The following is a 19,075-nucleotide window of genomic DNA, read 5'->3' on the forward strand; positions in this document are numbered from 1 at the left end:
CAGAGAGCTGTATCAGTCTCTCTCTTAACAAGAATATAAGGCACATTCCATCCAACCTTCTATCCATTCATCTTCTTCAGACCATTCACTCATCCACCATTAAACTGTCAATCAATATCTATTAAACAATCTGCCTATCAACATCCATTAAACATTCTGTCTATCAACATTAATTAGACTATCTACATACAACTTTTAAAGTATTTACTGTGGGTCCCTCTCAAGCAGCGTTTATATGTCCTCCCTCGCTCCTCGATCCTCAATGATCTACATAAAGAAAGATAGAAGAAGGGCTAGACTATCCCATTGTTGCCGCTCCATCATTCTTTATGTAGATCAGTGAGGAGCGAGAGAGGACGCGTAAACGCTATATGAGAGGCACCTTCTGTCTCAGGCTTTAAGCATACAATCTCATTAAGACTACAGATCCTGTTAACTGTTTCCTCTGTCCACAACTGTTTCAAAATAAAAGTCCTCACTGCAATAATACACTATTAAATAATTTGACCATTGAAACTACTCAACTATTTAACTGTTCAACCATTCCAACTGTCAGTTATCATCAACTATGCCTCCAGTCAACTACATGAAACCTCCATGTACCTAGCAACCAACATAGCAACCATTAAAATTAAGCGTTTATGACCGTTTCCATAGCAACCAACATGATTATACTGCAGTAACTTCTTGTTTCCTGATAGTGGCCACCATGGATACCCTAGCAACAAATGTTTCAAAATAAAAGTCCTCACTAGCAAGTTATCTAGTTTGCATGGTTAGCTTTGTTAGCATAGCTAGCATTTTTAGCATAACTGCAAAAAATCATCAACTAAGTTAGCTAATCAACCTGGTTAGCATTGTTAGCAAATCTAGCATTGTTAGCATAGTTAGCATTTTTAGCATTACTGCTAGAAATCATCGGTTAAGTTAGCTAATCAACCTGGTTAGCATTGTTAGTATAGTTAGCATTGCTAACATAATTAGCATTTTTAGCACAACTGCTAGAAATCATTAGCTAAGTTAGCTAATCAACATTTTAACATGAATATAAATCATTAGTTAAGTTAGAACAGGAATGTTTCAGCTTTAAACTGTCTACCTTCACACTATCAACTCTCTGTAAACGATGCAACCACCATGTTTACCCTAGCTACACCTTAGTAACCATATCTACATTATCTATCTTTTTTTGCATTTTCATGCACTGGTAATTCCTTGGAATTGCATTTCTAGTTATTATTAAACTTCTTCTTCTAACGCAGCCAATTCAGCTTCAACCGTTTAACGTAGAAACTTCATTCAAACGTTGTTGCGTAGGTCTTGCTTATGCCATGCCTGCTTTATATTTTTCAACTTTGTAACTTTTATACTTTTTAAACTATTAGTTAAAAACTATTACAATTTCCCCCATAGACTTAACATTGCTCATTATGACATCACGGCAGCAATTAGAATCTTACTCCAGCTGGTCAGCCACCTGGGCACCAACTGTCAGTTTCTCTCAGGCTTTACAATATCCCTGAAGACTACATATTCTGTTCCCCTGTATCCTCTGCGCACAACAGTATCAAAATAAGTCCTCCTAATTCCATCCAACTTTATATCCATTCATTTTCTTCAAACCATTCACTCATCCACCCATTCTAAACAGTCTGCCTATCAACATCAATTAGACGCTCTACATTCAACTTTTAAACAATCTACTCTGTCTCAGGCTGGCTCTCTTAAGACTAGCCAGTTAAATTGATTACACCTGTATCTGTATCCACTACTCTCAGTAGAGAGCTGTCTCTCCATTCTACAAGAATATAAGGTACATTCCATCCAACATTCTATCCATTCATTTTCTTCAGACCATTCACTCATCCACCCATTAAACTGTCTATCAACATTTATTAAACAACCTGTCTATCAACATCCATTAAACTCTCTGTCTATCAACATTAATTAGACTATCTACATTCAACTTTTAAATTATTTACTCTGTCTCAGGCTTTAAGAGTACACTGTGGCTCTCTTAAGACTAGCCAGTTAAATTGATTACACCTGTATCAACTACTCTCAGATAGCTGTATCAGTGTCTCTCTTAACAAGAATATAAGGCACATTCCATCCAACCTTCTATCCATTCATCTTCTTCAGACCATTCACTCATCCACCCATTAAACTGTCAATCAATATCTATTAAACAATCTGCCTATCAACATCCATTAAACATTCTGTCTATCAACATTAATTAGACTATCTACATACAACTTTTAAAGTATTTACTGTGGGTCCCTCTCAAGCAGCGTTTATATGTCCTCCCTCGCTCCTCGATCCTCAATGATCTACATAAAGAAAGATAGAAGAAGGGCTAGACTATCCCATTGTTGCCGCTCCATCATTCTTTATGTAGATCAGTGAGGAGCGAGAGAGGACGCGTAAACGCTATATGAGAGGCACCTTCTGTCTCAGGCTTTAAGCATACAATCTCATTAAGACTACATATCCTGTTTCCTCTGTCCAAAACTGTTTCAAAATAAAAGTCCTCACTGCAATAATACACTATTAAATCATTTAACCATTGAAACTACTCAACTATTTAACTGTTCAACCATTCCAACTGTCAGTTATCATCAACTATGCCTCCAGTCAACTACATGAAACCTCCATGTACCTAGCAACCAACATAGCAACCATTGAAATTAAGCATTTATGACCGTTTCCATAGCAACCAACATGATTATACTGCAGTAACTTCTTGTTTCCTGATAGTGGCCACCATGGATACCCTAGCAACAAATGTTTCAAAATAAAAGTCCTCACTAGCAAGTTAGCTAGTTACCATGGTTAGCATAGTTAGCATTGTTAGCATAGTTAGCATTTTTAGCATAACTGCTAGAAATGATTAGCTAAGTTAGCTAATCAACCTGGTTAGCATTGTTAGCAATTTTAGCATTGTTAGCATTTTTAGCATTATTGCTAGAAATCATCAGTTAAGTAAGCTAAACAACCTGGTTAGCCTTGTTACCATAGTAAGCATTGCTAGCATAGTTAGCATTTTTAACATAACTGCTAGAAATCATTAGCTAAGTTAGCTAATCAACCTGGTTAGCACTGTGAGCATAGTTAGCATAGTTAACATTTTTACCATAACTGCATGAAATCAGTAGCTAAGTTAACAATCAACCTGGTTATCATAGTTACCATAGTTATCATTTTAACAGGAATAGAAATCATAAGTTAAGTTAGAAGTGGAATGTTTCAGCTTTAAACTGTCTACCTTCACACTATCAACTCTCTGTAAACTATGCAACCACCATGTTTACCCTAGCTACACCTTAGTAACCATATCTACATTATCTATCTATTTTTGCATTTTCATGCACTGGTAATTCCTTGGAATTGCATTTCTAGTTTTTATTATTATTAAATTGACAGCCTCGGCCCAAATATGCGTCGGCCCACCGGGCATTGCCCGGTATGCCCTATGGCCAGTCCATGCCTGGCCTTGGAAATAAGCAGTATGGTCACGGTGATTTTAAACCAAAGCAGGTTATTTATGTGTTTCAAAACTCAATATGATCTGAGACAGTGAACAAAAAACACTGGCTTTTAACAGCGTGTCAAACCAGAGAGAGAGAGAGAGAAAGTAGACAAATGTGAAAAGTTAGTCTAAGCAGGAAGTTGGCATATGTCAAATTTGGGCATAGCTATAGTAGGATCACTTCTGTCTGTCGCCCTCAAATCTGTTTTGGAATTCAGTTGTCTCTCACGCACACACGCACATGCAAACACACTCACTCTCTCTAGCACACACACAGAAACATGCACAAATGAAGAAGAACACACACACACACACACACACACACACACACACACACACACACACACACACACACACACAGGATTGTTCACATCTCCCTGAAGCAGTTTTGTAATTCAGGCATTTACTGATGTTCACTCACCCACACACATGCACACACTCACCCCTTCTCTCGCTCTCACACACACACAAACATGCACTGATGAAGAACCACACACAAGTATGCATAGATTATTAGGTAAGCAGATTTCAACGTGATGATCTGGGAGATCCTGTTCCAGATTTGGTGCCGCACCTGTAGGTTAATTTATGGGAATTGACATGCTTCAAAAAATCACATTGAAATGCAAATTAAACCTGTGCCAGGGAGATGGTCTGCTTGGTCCTGTTCATCCAGTTGCTGGAGTTGGCATGTAAGATCAACATCATGAGATGAATAATTTAACAAGCACAATATATTACTCCATACAAGCCTTTTGATACATGTTATTTGTAGTTCTTGGGCCTTATCCCGCATAAAAGTACTGCATCAAAATATACTAAATTGAAAGTAATTAATACTACGTCAAAATAGTGTAAATTAAAGACACTGTTAACAGTTTTTTTTAAACTTAATATAATGTTCCCAAAGTCATTTTCATGGCGCATTACCTCATAACATGACAAACGACACTTCTGCCATTTTCTGAGCGGCCCTCTGCGGCCCTCTACATGTACCATGATGCTCTTTAAATGACACAGGTGTTTTCAATCAAGCCAGGTGTATTAACTCAAAGCACTGCTTTGCCCCCTTCAGTATTTGACTCTCACTTGTGAGTTGTAGCCTAGTGGGTCGACAATTGACTTCAATCGACGTAAAAGGTTTTTTTTTTAGCTATACATACTTGAACACGTTTCATGTCCCTGTGCTCCTCAACTGGATCACTTCTGCCTGTCCCCCTCAAAGCACTGTTGTCTGTATGATTCACTCTGCCTGATGAAGGTCTAACGACCAAAAGCTTGCCCTCTGTAAAGTTTAAAAAAAAAAGACTTGAAGTGTGCGGATTCTTCTTCAAAATCTGAGCGGCCCCGTGAAATTTTTTTTCTATTCCATTCCCTCTATATTATATTGGAGTTAGGTCCATACGTTATTGCAAAAGACGCATATTTTGTTTGTTTATTATTGGCTTCTTCTTGTTTAAAGGGTGCTTTTAAAGCTGTACAGATGTGTTGGGCCTAGCCACACATTTACATTCACTAACTGATAATAAATTGATCATTTATTTGCATTCTCTGAGAAAACATAACGAGGGCGTGAACCAAGGAACATTTTGCAAGCAAGCAATTTCAAAAATCACCAAAATACTAAAATGTTAGCCTTCTTTCTCTTTCCCATTCACATATTGGCATATAATACTGGCAATACTGGCAATGATTTTACTTCAATCAGGGTTCATACACATTTCCACCAGAGAATTTCCATGACTTTTCCATGATTTTTTCACAAATTTCCATGACCTTCTATTTCTCAAAACCTCACATCAACTAGTGCTACATTAATAATAGATATGACGTGTGAGATAACGGGATGGTTACCTAGAAGGAATGCTCTCAAAACGTAAAAATTTGCCAATCGGTTGTGACCCAAGTGAGAGACATGACCTGCCCAAATGAGATATGTTTCTGAGTTGAATTGGATGAAGCAAATTTCCATGAATTTTCCAAAACTTTTGTGGTGTTTTTTGTTTTCCAAAACCTTTCCAGGCCTGGAAATTGGCATTTTCAAATTCCATAACTTTTCCAGGTTTTTTAAAAACGTATGAACCCTGTTCAATCATATTTGGCACTCTCTCCATCCCTCCAGAGACACAAACGCAGAGACATTTCACAAATCACGGACAACATGTCCGAGCCCAAGTACTCCGACTGGATCTTGGAAGCTATTGATTCACTACAGTCCAAAACCAGACCAGACGTGGAGAGTGGGGCGGTACAGAGGAACGACGGGACAGGCCCAGATCACACCCGTGCAGAACTGGAGACCCCAGTCCAATCCCTCGCCACCGCCACTATGCAAGAAGATACTGGAGGAGGTGTAGACACATGTAAGTAAAACATCTAGCTGTAGACTATCTTCTATTTTCTATTTTAGAAGCCTCAAAAGTTTTTTTGTTTTATTACAACCTGTATGTATGCTATATCTTGCTTAAGGGCGTTTAAAAAATATGGACCGACTCCTTCAAGAGAGGCTGATTGATGAAGTGCGCTGTCACCTGCAAAACGTGAAGTGGGACAAGCACAGGAAGAACATGCCAAAAGTGAGTCAGAGGTCTTGGGAAGAGATTTCCAGGAAGATCGGAGAGGACATAAGTATTTGCTCTAAAGCCTGGAAAAGTTTAAGAGAGAAATACGTCAAAGCAACTAAGAAAGGCACCGTCATCCAACCCGACAGCATCCTGGCTAAGATGCACTGGCTTTCCCCATTTGTAGCATTGGATGTCCCAATGGTGAGTCTATGGTATACTTAACACATCTACCACTGATGCTATGCGACTGTTGAACCTATGAAACCAATCTTTATTTCTTCCTAGCAACAGGACCCAAGTACACAGACTACAGACAGCAATACACCCCATGGACTCCACACTGGACCTAGCAGAGATAGAAAGGTGGCCTTATATACCTACACCTGTGTCTATGTATTTTATATTTACTCTTACAAACATATTTGTGGTATTTGCAGGGGTAAAGTGCCCCTCACGAATTGCAAAGTGCCCCCCTCTCTCTCTCTCTCTCTCTCTCTCACACACACACACACACACACACACACACACACACACACACACACACACACACACACACACTCTAATTTTATTGTGCTTTTCCTCCTAGGCTGTAAAGCGCCCCAGAATGTCTTCTCCCTCTGAATCATTCTCATATCGTTCTGAACACACACAAGCCAACACATCCTCTAGTGAGGGCTGTTCAAGAACAGGTAAGGTTATGTTTAGGTCACTATGTAATTGCATGTTAATCACAGCCAAGCAACAGGTCATATTGTTGATGTATGTTGTGGTTCAGGCAGCCTATAACATGTACAGGTGGGTCATGCATGGTAGATGAATGAATGACGTGTTTATGATGGCAGTGATTGTCAAGCTCCTTACCAAATAATAGCAAACACAAACAGATATCATGCCTCATGCTTCACTATGTACGGCCATGTAACTGTCAAATACAGGACATCAGTGAAGTTATACTTAAATGTTGCGATCGTCATTTCCATTAAGCACACGTACAGTAGTTGTGTACGTGTGCAGGATTTGGCTTTTTTATATTGGTGTAAAAAAAGTGAATTTCGCAAAAAAAATGCAGTTACTGCTCTTTGGCTTTGTAGGGCAGTTCTCTCTTGGCACATAAGACCCTTAGAGCAAATCTTCTCTAACTAGTATTTGATGAGCAACACACTTTGTAGGGAACCCATATGAAAGCTTGGAAATTTCAATAAGCATTATCTAAGATTTTTCATGATCAGCCCAGTTATCAAGAGTGTGCAACAAGATAAAGCACAGCAGAGGATCGTTTTGGTGTCAAGTCTGAAGAGTGGATTGTTATTTATCTACATTCTGTCATAACTTTTTATATGTGTATGCCATGTCTCATAGAAGTGTCTCCCATGAGATCCCTAATATAAATATTTTGTTGTCTTTCTATTCCTTATCACAGGATCAGAACTAAGGATTGTGCTGCTGGGTAAAACTGGAGTAGGAAAGAGTGCAACAGGAAACACCATCCTGGGGAATGAGGTCTTCACTGAAGATTTCAGTTGGGACTCTGTCACTTTAGTTACTGAGAGGGAGACTGCCAATGTGTTTGGGAGACAGATCACAGTGATCGACACCCCAGGACTACTTGATATGTCTGAGACAGCGGCTGAGTTTAAAAGTGAGATAGAGAAGTGTGTTGTGCTGTCAGTTCCTGGCCCTCATGTCTTCCTGCTGGTGATCAGACTGGATGTGAAATCCACAGAGGAGGAGAGGAACGCAGTCAAGTGGATCCACGAGAACATTGGCCCAAATGCGACACAGTTCACCATGGTTCTCTTCACTCATGGAGATATCCTGAAGGGGAGAACCATGGACAGTGTTCTAAATGAAAGGGTCCAGTCCTTGATAGACAGCTGTGAGGGTGGATACCACACCTTTAACAATGTAGAGAGGGATGACCAGACTCAGGTGAAGGAGCTGCTGGAGAAGATAGACACCATGGTAGAGAAGAACGACGGAGAACACTACACAAACAGGAAGTACCATGAGGCTCAATTGAAGATCAGAGAAAGACAAATAGAGGATACCAGTAAGTCACATAAAGCAATTCACATTTATTAAAAAACAACATTATATAACAGTTTATAGAAATGTTGGCGGATAGCATGGGGCATTTACAGCATTTTTCATTTTAGAATGATGCTATAGGGCATCAGAACTATGAAATACAATTGTTGGGAATCAAGGGCATCACAAGTCGGTTATTAAAGGGATATTCCGCCATTTTTGGAAATACGCTCATTTTCCACCTCCCCTCGAGCAAAACCTTGTTCCCGTTCATCCAGCCATTCTGTGAGTCTGGCGATACAACTTTTAGCTCCAGCCTAGCATAGATCATTGAATCGGATTAGACCATTAGCTTCTCACCTGCTAGCTTCATGTTTAAAAGTGACTAAGATTTCTGGTAATTTTCCCATTTAAAACGTGTCTCCTCTCAAGTTAGAAAGTGCAGTAAGACCAACTGAAAATGAAACTCTCATCTGGCGTAATAATCAAGGCAACTTGCAAACTACTGGCACTACTACTGCTTGTTGTCTATGGGGACTATTTTCAGATGCTGCGTACGATATCACTGCGCCTACACTCTAAACCCAAATTAGTTGTCATTACTAGATCATTGCGTGGAAACCGATTGCCTTAAACCATTCTAGTTTTGGCAAAACATAAAACTAAACATGTTAAGTTGTGTCAACAAAGAATCTTATGTGGATGCTGTAGACCAATTAAGCTACATTAGTAGTCTGTACTTAAAATCTTTAGTTCATTTGAATGATCTGTTTCAGGAATTGCAGTTGTATAAATAAATAAATATTATAGGTTAAGGTTTGAATATTAAAAAGGCTCATTAAAATAGGCTATAAACTAAGTTATGTATTGTTGTTTCATGTTGAGATTACTGTAGGCCTATTAAATTAATTGTTTTATTCAATGTTGAAGAGAAAGAATTCATCTCAATGTAGGAATGTTTTTTATTATTGATAAATTAACAACCAGCATCAAAACTCGTAAATAGTCCACATCCACTGTATCTCCCAGATGAAGAACCTATCAAACAAAAGAACACAAGAAAACAAACTGTTAGTCCATGATCGTTTACTCCGTTTAAACAAGTCTGCTAAATCATCACCATGAATGTACTTCAGCTAATGTTAGCCAAAAGCTAACCAACGTGTGCTGCTATTGTTAGGCAACTGTCTACAGACAGACACACCAATTTCAACGATAAAGTCTGAGTTATGCTAAATCTAAAGCAGCAAGACAAGTATATTTACACAAAAATACACGTGTTAATATTATAAACTATGATCTGCCATACATACCAATTTGAATGTTAGGGTAGCTATGAGCTAACATCTAACCGAAATACCTAGCATGCTAACAACCAAGCCAACTTTACTGGAGTTTTCTCACAGTTTGTAAATTAATCACACAAACGAACATTTAGGTAACTATCTGTCAACTGAACAGTATTTTGGATAATTTCATCATAATTTGTCACAAAGTTAATCAGAAAGTTCACCCACCATTTAATGTTGTAACAGCAGCAAGATGAAGATACAGAGTGAGACGACTCAGACGTGTTTGAGTCTGGAAGAACGGTTGGTGGCATGGTGGGCAGAACTTTGATTAGACCCCTCCTCCGCCTTGCAAAAACATAAACTTTATAGTTGTCTACACTTAACATGATCAGTGCACTGCATATTTCTCTTAAATATTACAATCAACTAATTTGTTTTAGTTATGACGGAGAGTTTTCGCAAAACACACAAACATTAGTAATGACAACCTAAAAGATTAATTAGAACTAAATCTGGGTTTAGAGTGTATGTACGTTTGCAAGTTGCCTTGATTATTACGCCAGATGAGAGTGTAGTTCCATGTCAAATCAGCCTAGAAAAATGCCAGGTTTCATTTTCAGTTGGTCTTATAGCACTTTCTAACTTGAGAGGAGACACGTTTTAAATGGGAAAATTACCAGAAATCTTAGTCACTTTTAAACATGAAGCTAGCAGGCGAGAAGCTAATGGTCTAATCCGATTCAATGATCTATGCTAGGCTGAAGCTAAAAGTTGTATCGCCAGACTCACAGAATGGCTGGATGAACGGGAACAAGGTAAATATCGATTGTTTTGCTCGAGGGGAGGTGGAAAATGAGCGTATTTCCAAAAATGGCGGAATATCCCTTTAAGTCTGACTAATAATGATGACTTGTTTCAACAAATGCACATGAACAAATGCAGACAGATCAACATCATACACAAAACTAATTTTGTTAGTATGGTCTTCCACCCCCAGTGAGAGCCCTTCAACAAGAATTGGATGAATTAAACAGGTCAACAATGAACCTACCCAAAGACAAGGTGAGTTTATAATATTACTCCACTGCTTGGTGAATTTCCCATTGTCATGCATTCTTTAGAGTGTGTAACAACTGTAGGTTATTTGTACACCACAAAGAGGAAGTGAGTTTGTAAGGGATAATGAACTTGGTTCACAGAAATAAATGCACCGTCGAGGAGGTCAAAACGGTCCCAGCGCGCACACCTTGTAAGTGCGTTTACTGTACACCTCGTAAGTGCATTTCTTTCTGTGAACCGAACACCGTGGAGTCCATTATCCCGCTTATAACACTGTCGCCACTTTGGTTGTGTTCATTCGGTTGGGGCCATTTTACCACCTCAAACATGCATTTCTTTCTGTGAACTGAATGTTGTGTTGTCCATGGGCCATAGGCCTGGCTTAAATACTTTTACAATAAGTAAAATACTTGTTCATATATTATTTCATACATTTAATTGCTAACACTGGAGGTTTAATTATTGATTCCACAGTATTATACTTTATCTTATTTTCATTAATAATATAAAATATGGAATTATTTACATGATTCAATAATTCTTATGTCTTGTTTGTTTTTGGTTGATGATACACCGATCATGCTGCACATGTGACTGCAAGGCTATACTGGTCCTTAATCCAACCTTGTTTTGTTATTCAGAAATACACCCAAGAAGAGCAAAGGAAGCTGTTTATACAACGGGTGCAGCCTATTTTCAGTTATAAACACCATGAAGGAAAATCCATCCACACAAGTTCAACTAGCAGCACCGGAAAGGTATTCCATCTACAGTATCTGTCTATTCCTCTATGGTGTCATTTAGCTGACTAAATTATGTGAGTGCATTAAGAATGAAAAATGAGTGCAGGTATGGGAATCAAGAGCGTAAATACAGGAATTGAGAACCTAATACTTTGACATGAGCAGTGACTAATAATCTTGTGGTGAATAAAACTTCTCACAAGCGTAACAATTATGATTGAGAGCACAGAAATCGTGCTACACTCTCGGTGCATCGTTTTCTAACCAGAAACACGTCATGCCCTTAAGGCCGGGAAACACCGATTTGATTATCGGCCATCGGACGTTGTCGGACAGTTGGGCCAGGTCAGGGACTCGAGTCTGTCTGGTGTGTCCCATGCCATTGTCAGCCAGAGGAGCCGTCTACGTTCATTTTGGCTGATTTGACATGTCGTGGTAGTCGGCCTCAATGACCAGTCTGATTGGTAGAGTACAAGATCGCCCTTGTAAACATCTCGACGTCTTTGCTACCTAGCAAGCAAACTTCACTAGCAGGTCCTATTTACTTTTTCCTTTACTGTGCTAACGTTAGCTAGCTATCTAGTACATTAGAACACTCTTAAGAACGCTCGTAAGAAGATCTAGCACTTAAGAGCTTCTTAGCGAATCTGGGAAACGAGGCCAATGTAAATTAATTATTGCGTTCCAGTCTTCCCTGAAAGAAGATTTAGGTGGGCGTAGGGTGCATAATTGTCGAACGTCTATTCTCATCACCATCTCATCACTCTTGGCTCTTTTCATGTTTTGACAATTTATCCAGGGTGCAAAGCAATCCAGATTGTCTTCTCCCTCCAACACACAAACAACTACATCACAAGCCAACAAGTCCCCGGCTAAGAGACATTTCGCCTCAGGTAAGGATAGTTTTTTTGAACACTTTGCTGACGCAAATACATCAGATATGATTTAGTCCAGGGCCCAATCTGGATGTTGTACCACATACAGATCCGAACTAAGGGTTGTGTGATTGTGATAACATAGTTATGCCCATACAGGAAGTCGTCCAAAACTTTCATTCAGTTCATCCTGCTGTTCCAGCTTACCAATTACAGCGGCCAACTAGACACTCCCATTCTATCCTTGGCTACATGCTGGAGAGCCAGGCATCTTCTGTGTTTTGCGTTTAAGAATAGGTTGAGATCATGTCAAGACATTGGAGGCAACCACCTACCAGAGCGATTGATTAGTCTTTTGCTTACGTAACCTTGTCGACTGACTTGAGCATCAGGGCCACACTCCACATATGAACAACATTTGAGACAAATTTACCCTTTGTAAGACTATGGGAGACCACAGTGATAGAGCATTAATCCACAAGATGAGTATTCTCAACATACTGCGGGGTGGTACTGTTTTATCAAAATATCATCATTGGCCCTGGACCATATTCTGCAGTTTCTAAGAAGGATATAGTGGCTGTTAGCTGGTTAGCATGCTATTTAGGTAAAACCATCATAATGTTTTAAACATGCCATTGTTCCATCTGAACCCATATTAACAGGATATAAGCCTCTGCAGATGGCCTCAGCAACAACGGCAGTTAGCACTGTTGGTGAGTACTACTTTCTTTTGATCTGTTATATGTGCTACAGGCCACAAGTTTGTTCACACATACCTATTTTATTTACTACATCCTGCTAGACCCCCTTTTTATTTGAGCCTGTTGTATGTGATGTGCTGTTTAGTGCAACGCGTGTACAAGTTTTTGAGGCTGCATAGCATGGTGCAGCAGTAGATCGGTGGAGGATTGGACAGTTGAAGAGTTGAATTCATGGAATATCTTGAACCTAAGACTTTTCCTGCACATTTCTAGCCTACCTTGGCTGCTTGGACCTATGTTTGCACAATTCGGAATGAAAAGGCTTCCGTGTAGGATGGTCTTGTGGTTTCCTGGTGTATCTGGCCCCTTCTCCTATCTCCTCGTTCTGACCTCCTCTGCCTGCAATTAGACAAATGAGACATCCTTGGTGACACTGACCTATGGACAATTTCCAGAGCATGAGCTGGAGCACATAGACCTCTGAAGTTCGCCTACAAAAAAGCCAAAGCTGCCCATTTAAAGAGATTTGGGTGTTAATTGAAGCTAACTACCTATGGCAAGTTGCATTGTAAGTTAGCTCTGGGGTAGCAAAGATCAAAGTGTGCCATCTTCACATACTGAAGATCATAGGATCCACTCTAAGGCAGAGGACAAAACCGTGTAGAGCTAAATGTCTGCATTTCCGATTTCTTAATCCCCGCGAGAGTTTAACCGTTATTTACCTGTTATTTTCCCATAAAAAAAACCCTCAAGATACCAAATCTCCTTATCTGGGCAAAGATGGCAGCTTTTTTGTAGGCGAACTTCAGAGGTCTATTGCAAATAGACGTTTGAGATATAGCCTGTGTCTACTGACGGTATTTTGCGCCACATTCTGTGATCAATTTGTTGGCCGTTTCTCCGCACAAGATGGCAGTGATTACAGTAGATGAAGGCTACCCTCTATTGCAGAATCAATGTCAGTCAGTGGCTAAAAGGAGAAATTTACTTTGATGTGAATATTTTGCTATAAATGCATATTCCGTTTTCTCTCAAAACTGGACCGAAAACTTTCTCATTCAAAAAATGGAGCCTTAAGCATTTAATTTTCTAAAATATCCATGTTCTGCTGTGACCTGGTGTTAATCATTGTATTAGGATTTGATTAGCAACACAATTTGCAAGCTTCAGAATGTCCTGCAGGCAGAGAGATAACAGTCCAGATTAAATGTGTTTGAATCTGTATCAGACACAGAATCAAATAAACAGTTACAACCAGGCATTCCATTATCTCATTTTTTCTTTCGTTGCTAGTTTGTCACCATAGTTTTATAGGAACATGTCAAAATATAGATGTACTTATGTTTTTGATATTCAAAACAATAAATATTTTAGGCAAGGAAGGCCATTGAGAACACACAGGAACATTGTCCACTTTTTTCTTGGAGTAATTTTTTGATAACAGAATTTATCTCATGAAATGGCAAATAATAGCCTAAAATGGCATATCTGTTCCTTCAGACGCGTCACACATTGTAACGGCCTCAAAAAGTGAACTGCTGCGAAAAACATTGGACAACCAGCCTGAAAGTGACTCCAAGAGGTTCAAGCATCATTGTGGGGCAAAAAGCAGTGTGACTGTGCCGCAGCAAGGTGAGACTTAATGTACACTATTCCACCACTGGGTCCAGTGCCATATCAACTGCAATATACACATCCACACCATAAATACTATATGACTACGGCAATGCATTTATACTGTATTTCCTTGTGTATTTGTTTAATCATTTATTTCTTCCGTCTCAAAACAGATGCAAATGTGGACTCTGCACATGAGAGAATTTCAAAAGTCCTAAAGGACAAAATGAAAAGTAAAGTACAGTACATCATGGAGGGCAATGAAAATAGACAGAATAAGAAGCTCTTAAACCAAATCTACACAAAAGTCTACGTCACTGAGGGAGAGACCAAGATTGTTAATGAGCATGAAATCATCCAGATAGATTCAGCTACTAAGACGCAATCAAGACCAGGCAGAGAAATGGAATGCAACGATCTTTTTCAGCAAGATAGAGACGTCAGAACTGTGTTGACAAAAGGAAATGCTGGCATAGGGAAAACCGTTTGTGTGCATAAGTTCATTCTTGACTGGGTGGAGGGAGAAGCCAATCACAATATCAAGCTCATCCTTGTTCTACCATTTCGGGAGCTCAGTTTACTTACAGGAGAATTTAGTTTTCATGAACTTCTCGTTGAGTTCCATCGAGAACTGAACAATCTTAACAATCCAGATATCTACGACAGCAAGAAAACTCTCTTCATCCTTGATGGCCTGGATGAAAGCAGATTTCGTTTGGACTTTTCTAAGAAGATGGTAGCAGACATGCATATATCCACCACAGTGGATGTCCTAATCACAAGCCTCATTAAAGGGAAGCTGCTCGAGTCTGCTCTCCTTTGGATAACCTCACGGCCAGCCGCTGTCACCCAGGCTCTGTTAACACACGTTGACCAGATAACAGAAGTCCGAGGTTTCAATGATTCACAAAAGGAGGAATATTTCCACAGGAGAATCAGTGACCCTGCCCAGGCCAACACCATAATTTCACATATCAAGACATCACGCATCCTCTACATCATGTGCCACATCCCTCTGTTTTGTTGGATCACCGCAACGGTTTTCCAGAAAATACTTGCTCAGGGACACAGCAGTGAAATTCCTAAGACCCTTACCAGCATGTATTGCCACTTCCTGCTCATCCAGACTGACATGACACACAAGAAGAACCATGTCGCCAATGAAATGAACAGGCAGAAACTTCTAGAATGTAACAGAGAAGTCATTTTGAAAATTGCCAAGCTAGCTTTTACACAACTGCACAAAGAAAGAGTCATTTTCTGTGAAGAGGACCTTAGGGAATGTGGAATTGGCGCCAATGATTCTCTTGTCTCTGGGATGTGCACAGAGATCTTGAAGGAGGAATCTGACTGTTATGTCAACAACTTGCACGAGAAGATGTACTACTTTGTGCATCTTAGCATCCAGGAGTTCCTTGCTGCCTTCTTTGCATTTCATTGCTATTTAAGCAAGAACATGAAACCTATCGAGATCTTTCTGGCTCAGCCTCAAATGAACAAGCCTATGCCTGATGACTTGACACTGGAAGATTTGCTGAAGAGGGCTGTCAACAAAGCACTAGACAGTAAAAATGGTCACTTCGATCTGTTTGTCAGATTTCTTCATGGCATGTCACTGGAGTCCAATCAAAGGATTTTAGGCGGCCTTCTGCCCCGTGTAGAGTCTGATCAAGAAACCATGGGACGAATCATCAGCAACCTGAAGAAAGTACAGAGGAGGAATATCTCAGCAGAAAGGTGCATGAATCTCTTCCACTGCCTCAGTGAAATGAATGACCGCTCGGTCCATGAGGAAGTCCAGGGATTTCTGAAGTCAGAAAACTCAGGCTCTGTTAAAACGTTGTCGCTGGCACATTGCTCTGGACTTGCCTACATGCTTCAGCTCTCTGATGAGGTGCTGGATGAGTTTGACTTAAAGAAGTACAACACATCTGATGAAGGTTACAAAAGGCTTGTTCCAGCTGTGAAAAACTGCCGCAAGGCTGAGTGAGTGACTTAACATTTTACTCAGGGCACAAACATATTATCTGGAGAAAATAGTTCTTGTAAAAGTATATGCAGTTCATTCAAATTCAGATGTGTGTCTTTCTTTCAACAGCCTTTCCGGTTGTAAACTCACAGAGAACTCGTGTGACATTGTGGCCTCAGCATTGCAGTCAGCAAACTCACCGCTGAGAGTATTGGACCTGAGTGACAACGATCTTCAGGATTCCGGGATTAAGATTCTCTGTTCTGGATTGAAAAGCACTAACTGTAAACTGGAGAAACTGAAGTAAGTGATGAGCAAATTTATCCTTAGCTTGTTTCTCCAGTTCACAGTTTGTAATTCTTATATACTGTAGTGCACATAGGAATGCATATTGATTAGGTTTTCAAAGATATGATCATACTTGATGTACAATCCTGAATTATACGAAACCTTTGTCTACAGTTTTAGCATACATTCAGCATTTCCAATCAGCACTCTAGAAGTATTATTTTTTTATTTGCATGGATGTTCAATATAACCCGCTCAAAAACAAATCTGCACCCCACACAATACATGTTCTATGTTCCTTTCTAGATTATCTTTCTGCGGGATAACACAGATTGGCTGTGAGGCGTTGGCCTCTGCTCTGCGTGCCAATCCCTCTTACCTGACAGAGCTTGACATGAGTCGCAATTACCCAGGGGTGGACGGATGGGCTGCACTCTATAAAACCCAGCTGCAACCACGGTGTGCAATGAAGTGAGGATTTTTTTTTTTTTTTTTTTATTCCACTTATGCCTCTAAAGGGGTGACAGAATACAAAACCGAGTTTACCTTGGCATAGTTGAATAACGGCAGTTTGGTATGTTAAATAAACATACAGAGAACTTCAAAATCCCACATATGTGGTGGACAGTTTGGAAAAGATACAAGCTTGTAGTAAATTGCATACATCAGTATTTGGGGTTACGTAACACATACTGTATAGTAAGTAAGAGCTTGCAGAGCTTCATATTCCCTTCATCTCCATACGGACTGCCTGGCCGGAGCCTACGCGCAAAAAAATAACTAACAAACAAACAAACAAACAAACAAACAAACAAACAAACAACTGAGAGTATAAAGCTTGCCTTACTTTAACTGATTCTTCTTCAGTATTTGACCCCTTGTCCAATTCTGTCTTAAAATCATGCACGCCTCCTTGTAGCTAAACTGACTTTGGAGCATAATAAGTAGCCTGGATGACGTCGTCAGGCTTATATAAGCAGATCTTGTAATCTTATTTGCAGTTTGAATGGTTCATTTCTTGCATATTGCCACCTTCTGAACAAGAGTGTGTAGTAGAATGTTGTGAAGTGAGTAGTCATTGCAGTGCAAAGTCATTCATTAATCATGAGGATGTCCAGAAAACCACAAGGAGGCACTACATCTGCAAAAACTGAACGTTTTATTCTCCAGTCTAATGATTATAGGGCTCTAACTGGCTCCTAAAATAATATATGAACATTTCATAGACTGACCTAAGTTGCATGCCTTCCATGTTAATATCACAGAACAAGGTAAACTGCTCTGTTCATTCATTCCATCACCCTTTTAATGTAGGTTGTTTGTGTCTTGTGATTGCAAAACTACGCAAGAATAATCCTACTCTGGCCTTGCCTATATTCTCTTTTTTTCTCTTATAGTTTTGACAGTGGAGCAGAGTACTGGTTGAAGTCAGGACTACGGAAATGTGAGTGGAATTTTTTCACAATTTCTGTTTTTGACATACAGTAGGTCTACATTGGTTTTGCAGACCTTGGGTAATATCCATCAGATTATTATTAGCTGTTTGGCAGATAATAAAATATAAATCATTTCTTTAAAAATACATTCATTAGGGGTGTCACGATTCTATTAGAGTAGTGTTGACGCCACAGTTCAACATGTGTGTGTGTGTGTGTGTGTGTGTGTGTGTGTGTGTGTGTGTGTGTGTGTGTGTGTGTGTGTTTGCTCTTGGCTTACATGCTGGACGTGACATTGAGGGTGTGGCTACATCGTGGAAATCGTGACACCCTTAATATTCATATTATCACTAATCTTAACTTTATTCAACATATTTGACCTCATATAACCTCTGATGATCAACTTAAAATTACACCCTTTTTCAGATGCCTGCAAAATCACTTTAGACCCAAACACAGCCCACAAGAAGCTAAGTTGGAGGAACCAAAAGGTCAGTGTTGAAAAGGACCAGACGTATCCCGATCACCCAGAGCGATTCCAGCACTGTCAGCAGTTCCTTTGTACTGAGGGCCTGACCGGAAAAGCCTACTGGGAAGTGGAATGGAGTGGACGAGCTGCAATTGGTGTTGCGTACAAGAGTATTCGCAGGGATGGACAAGATAACAGTAAGATCGGATGCAACGACAAGTCCTGGGGTCTGGAGCGATTCATCACCTTATTCAGTGCCAAGCACAATAACAACACTGAAACCATCTCAACTCCTCGTTCCACCTCTGGGCGACTGGGAGTGTTCTTGGACTGGAAAGGTGGAACTCTGTCCTTCTACAATATCTCCTCAGGAGCACTGACCCACCTGCACACATTCCATGCTAAATTTGTCGAAGCTCTCTACCCAGCGTTTGAGGTTTCAAAGAGTGTTACTCTGTGCCAACTCAAAGAGCAAACTAAGAGACAGGATAACGAGTCCTAA

The 19,075-nt window shown here is 39.8% G+C and overlaps 1 protein-coding gene across 1 annotated transcript; it reads left to right on the forward strand.

The window, feature by feature from the left end:
* Positions 1 to 5,763: 5,763 nt before the first annotated feature.
* Positions 5,764 to 19,075, forward strand: LOC134084387 (NACHT, LRR and PYD domains-containing protein 5-like). The gene is made up of 15 exons (XM_062539871.1): positions 5,764 to 5,892; positions 5,999 to 6,294; positions 6,379 to 6,456; positions 6,680 to 6,782; positions 7,514 to 8,143; positions 10,411 to 10,470; positions 11,112 to 11,230; positions 12,015 to 12,108; positions 12,756 to 12,806; positions 14,295 to 14,426; positions 14,585 to 16,397; positions 16,510 to 16,683; positions 16,975 to 17,139; positions 18,066 to 18,112; positions 18,531 to 19,075. Exons 1-15 carry the CDS (start codon positions 5,859 to 5,861, stop codon positions 19,073 to 19,075), a joined length of 4,341 nt encoding a protein of 1,446 aa, XP_062395855.1. The 5' UTR covers positions 5,764 to 5,858.

Source organism: Sardina pilchardus, chromosome 1, assembly GCF_963854185.1.
Source record: "Sardina pilchardus chromosome 1, fSarPil1.1, whole genome shotgun sequence".
Lineage (NCBI taxonomy): Eukaryota > Metazoa > Chordata > Actinopteri > Clupeiformes > Clupeidae > Sardina > Sardina pilchardus.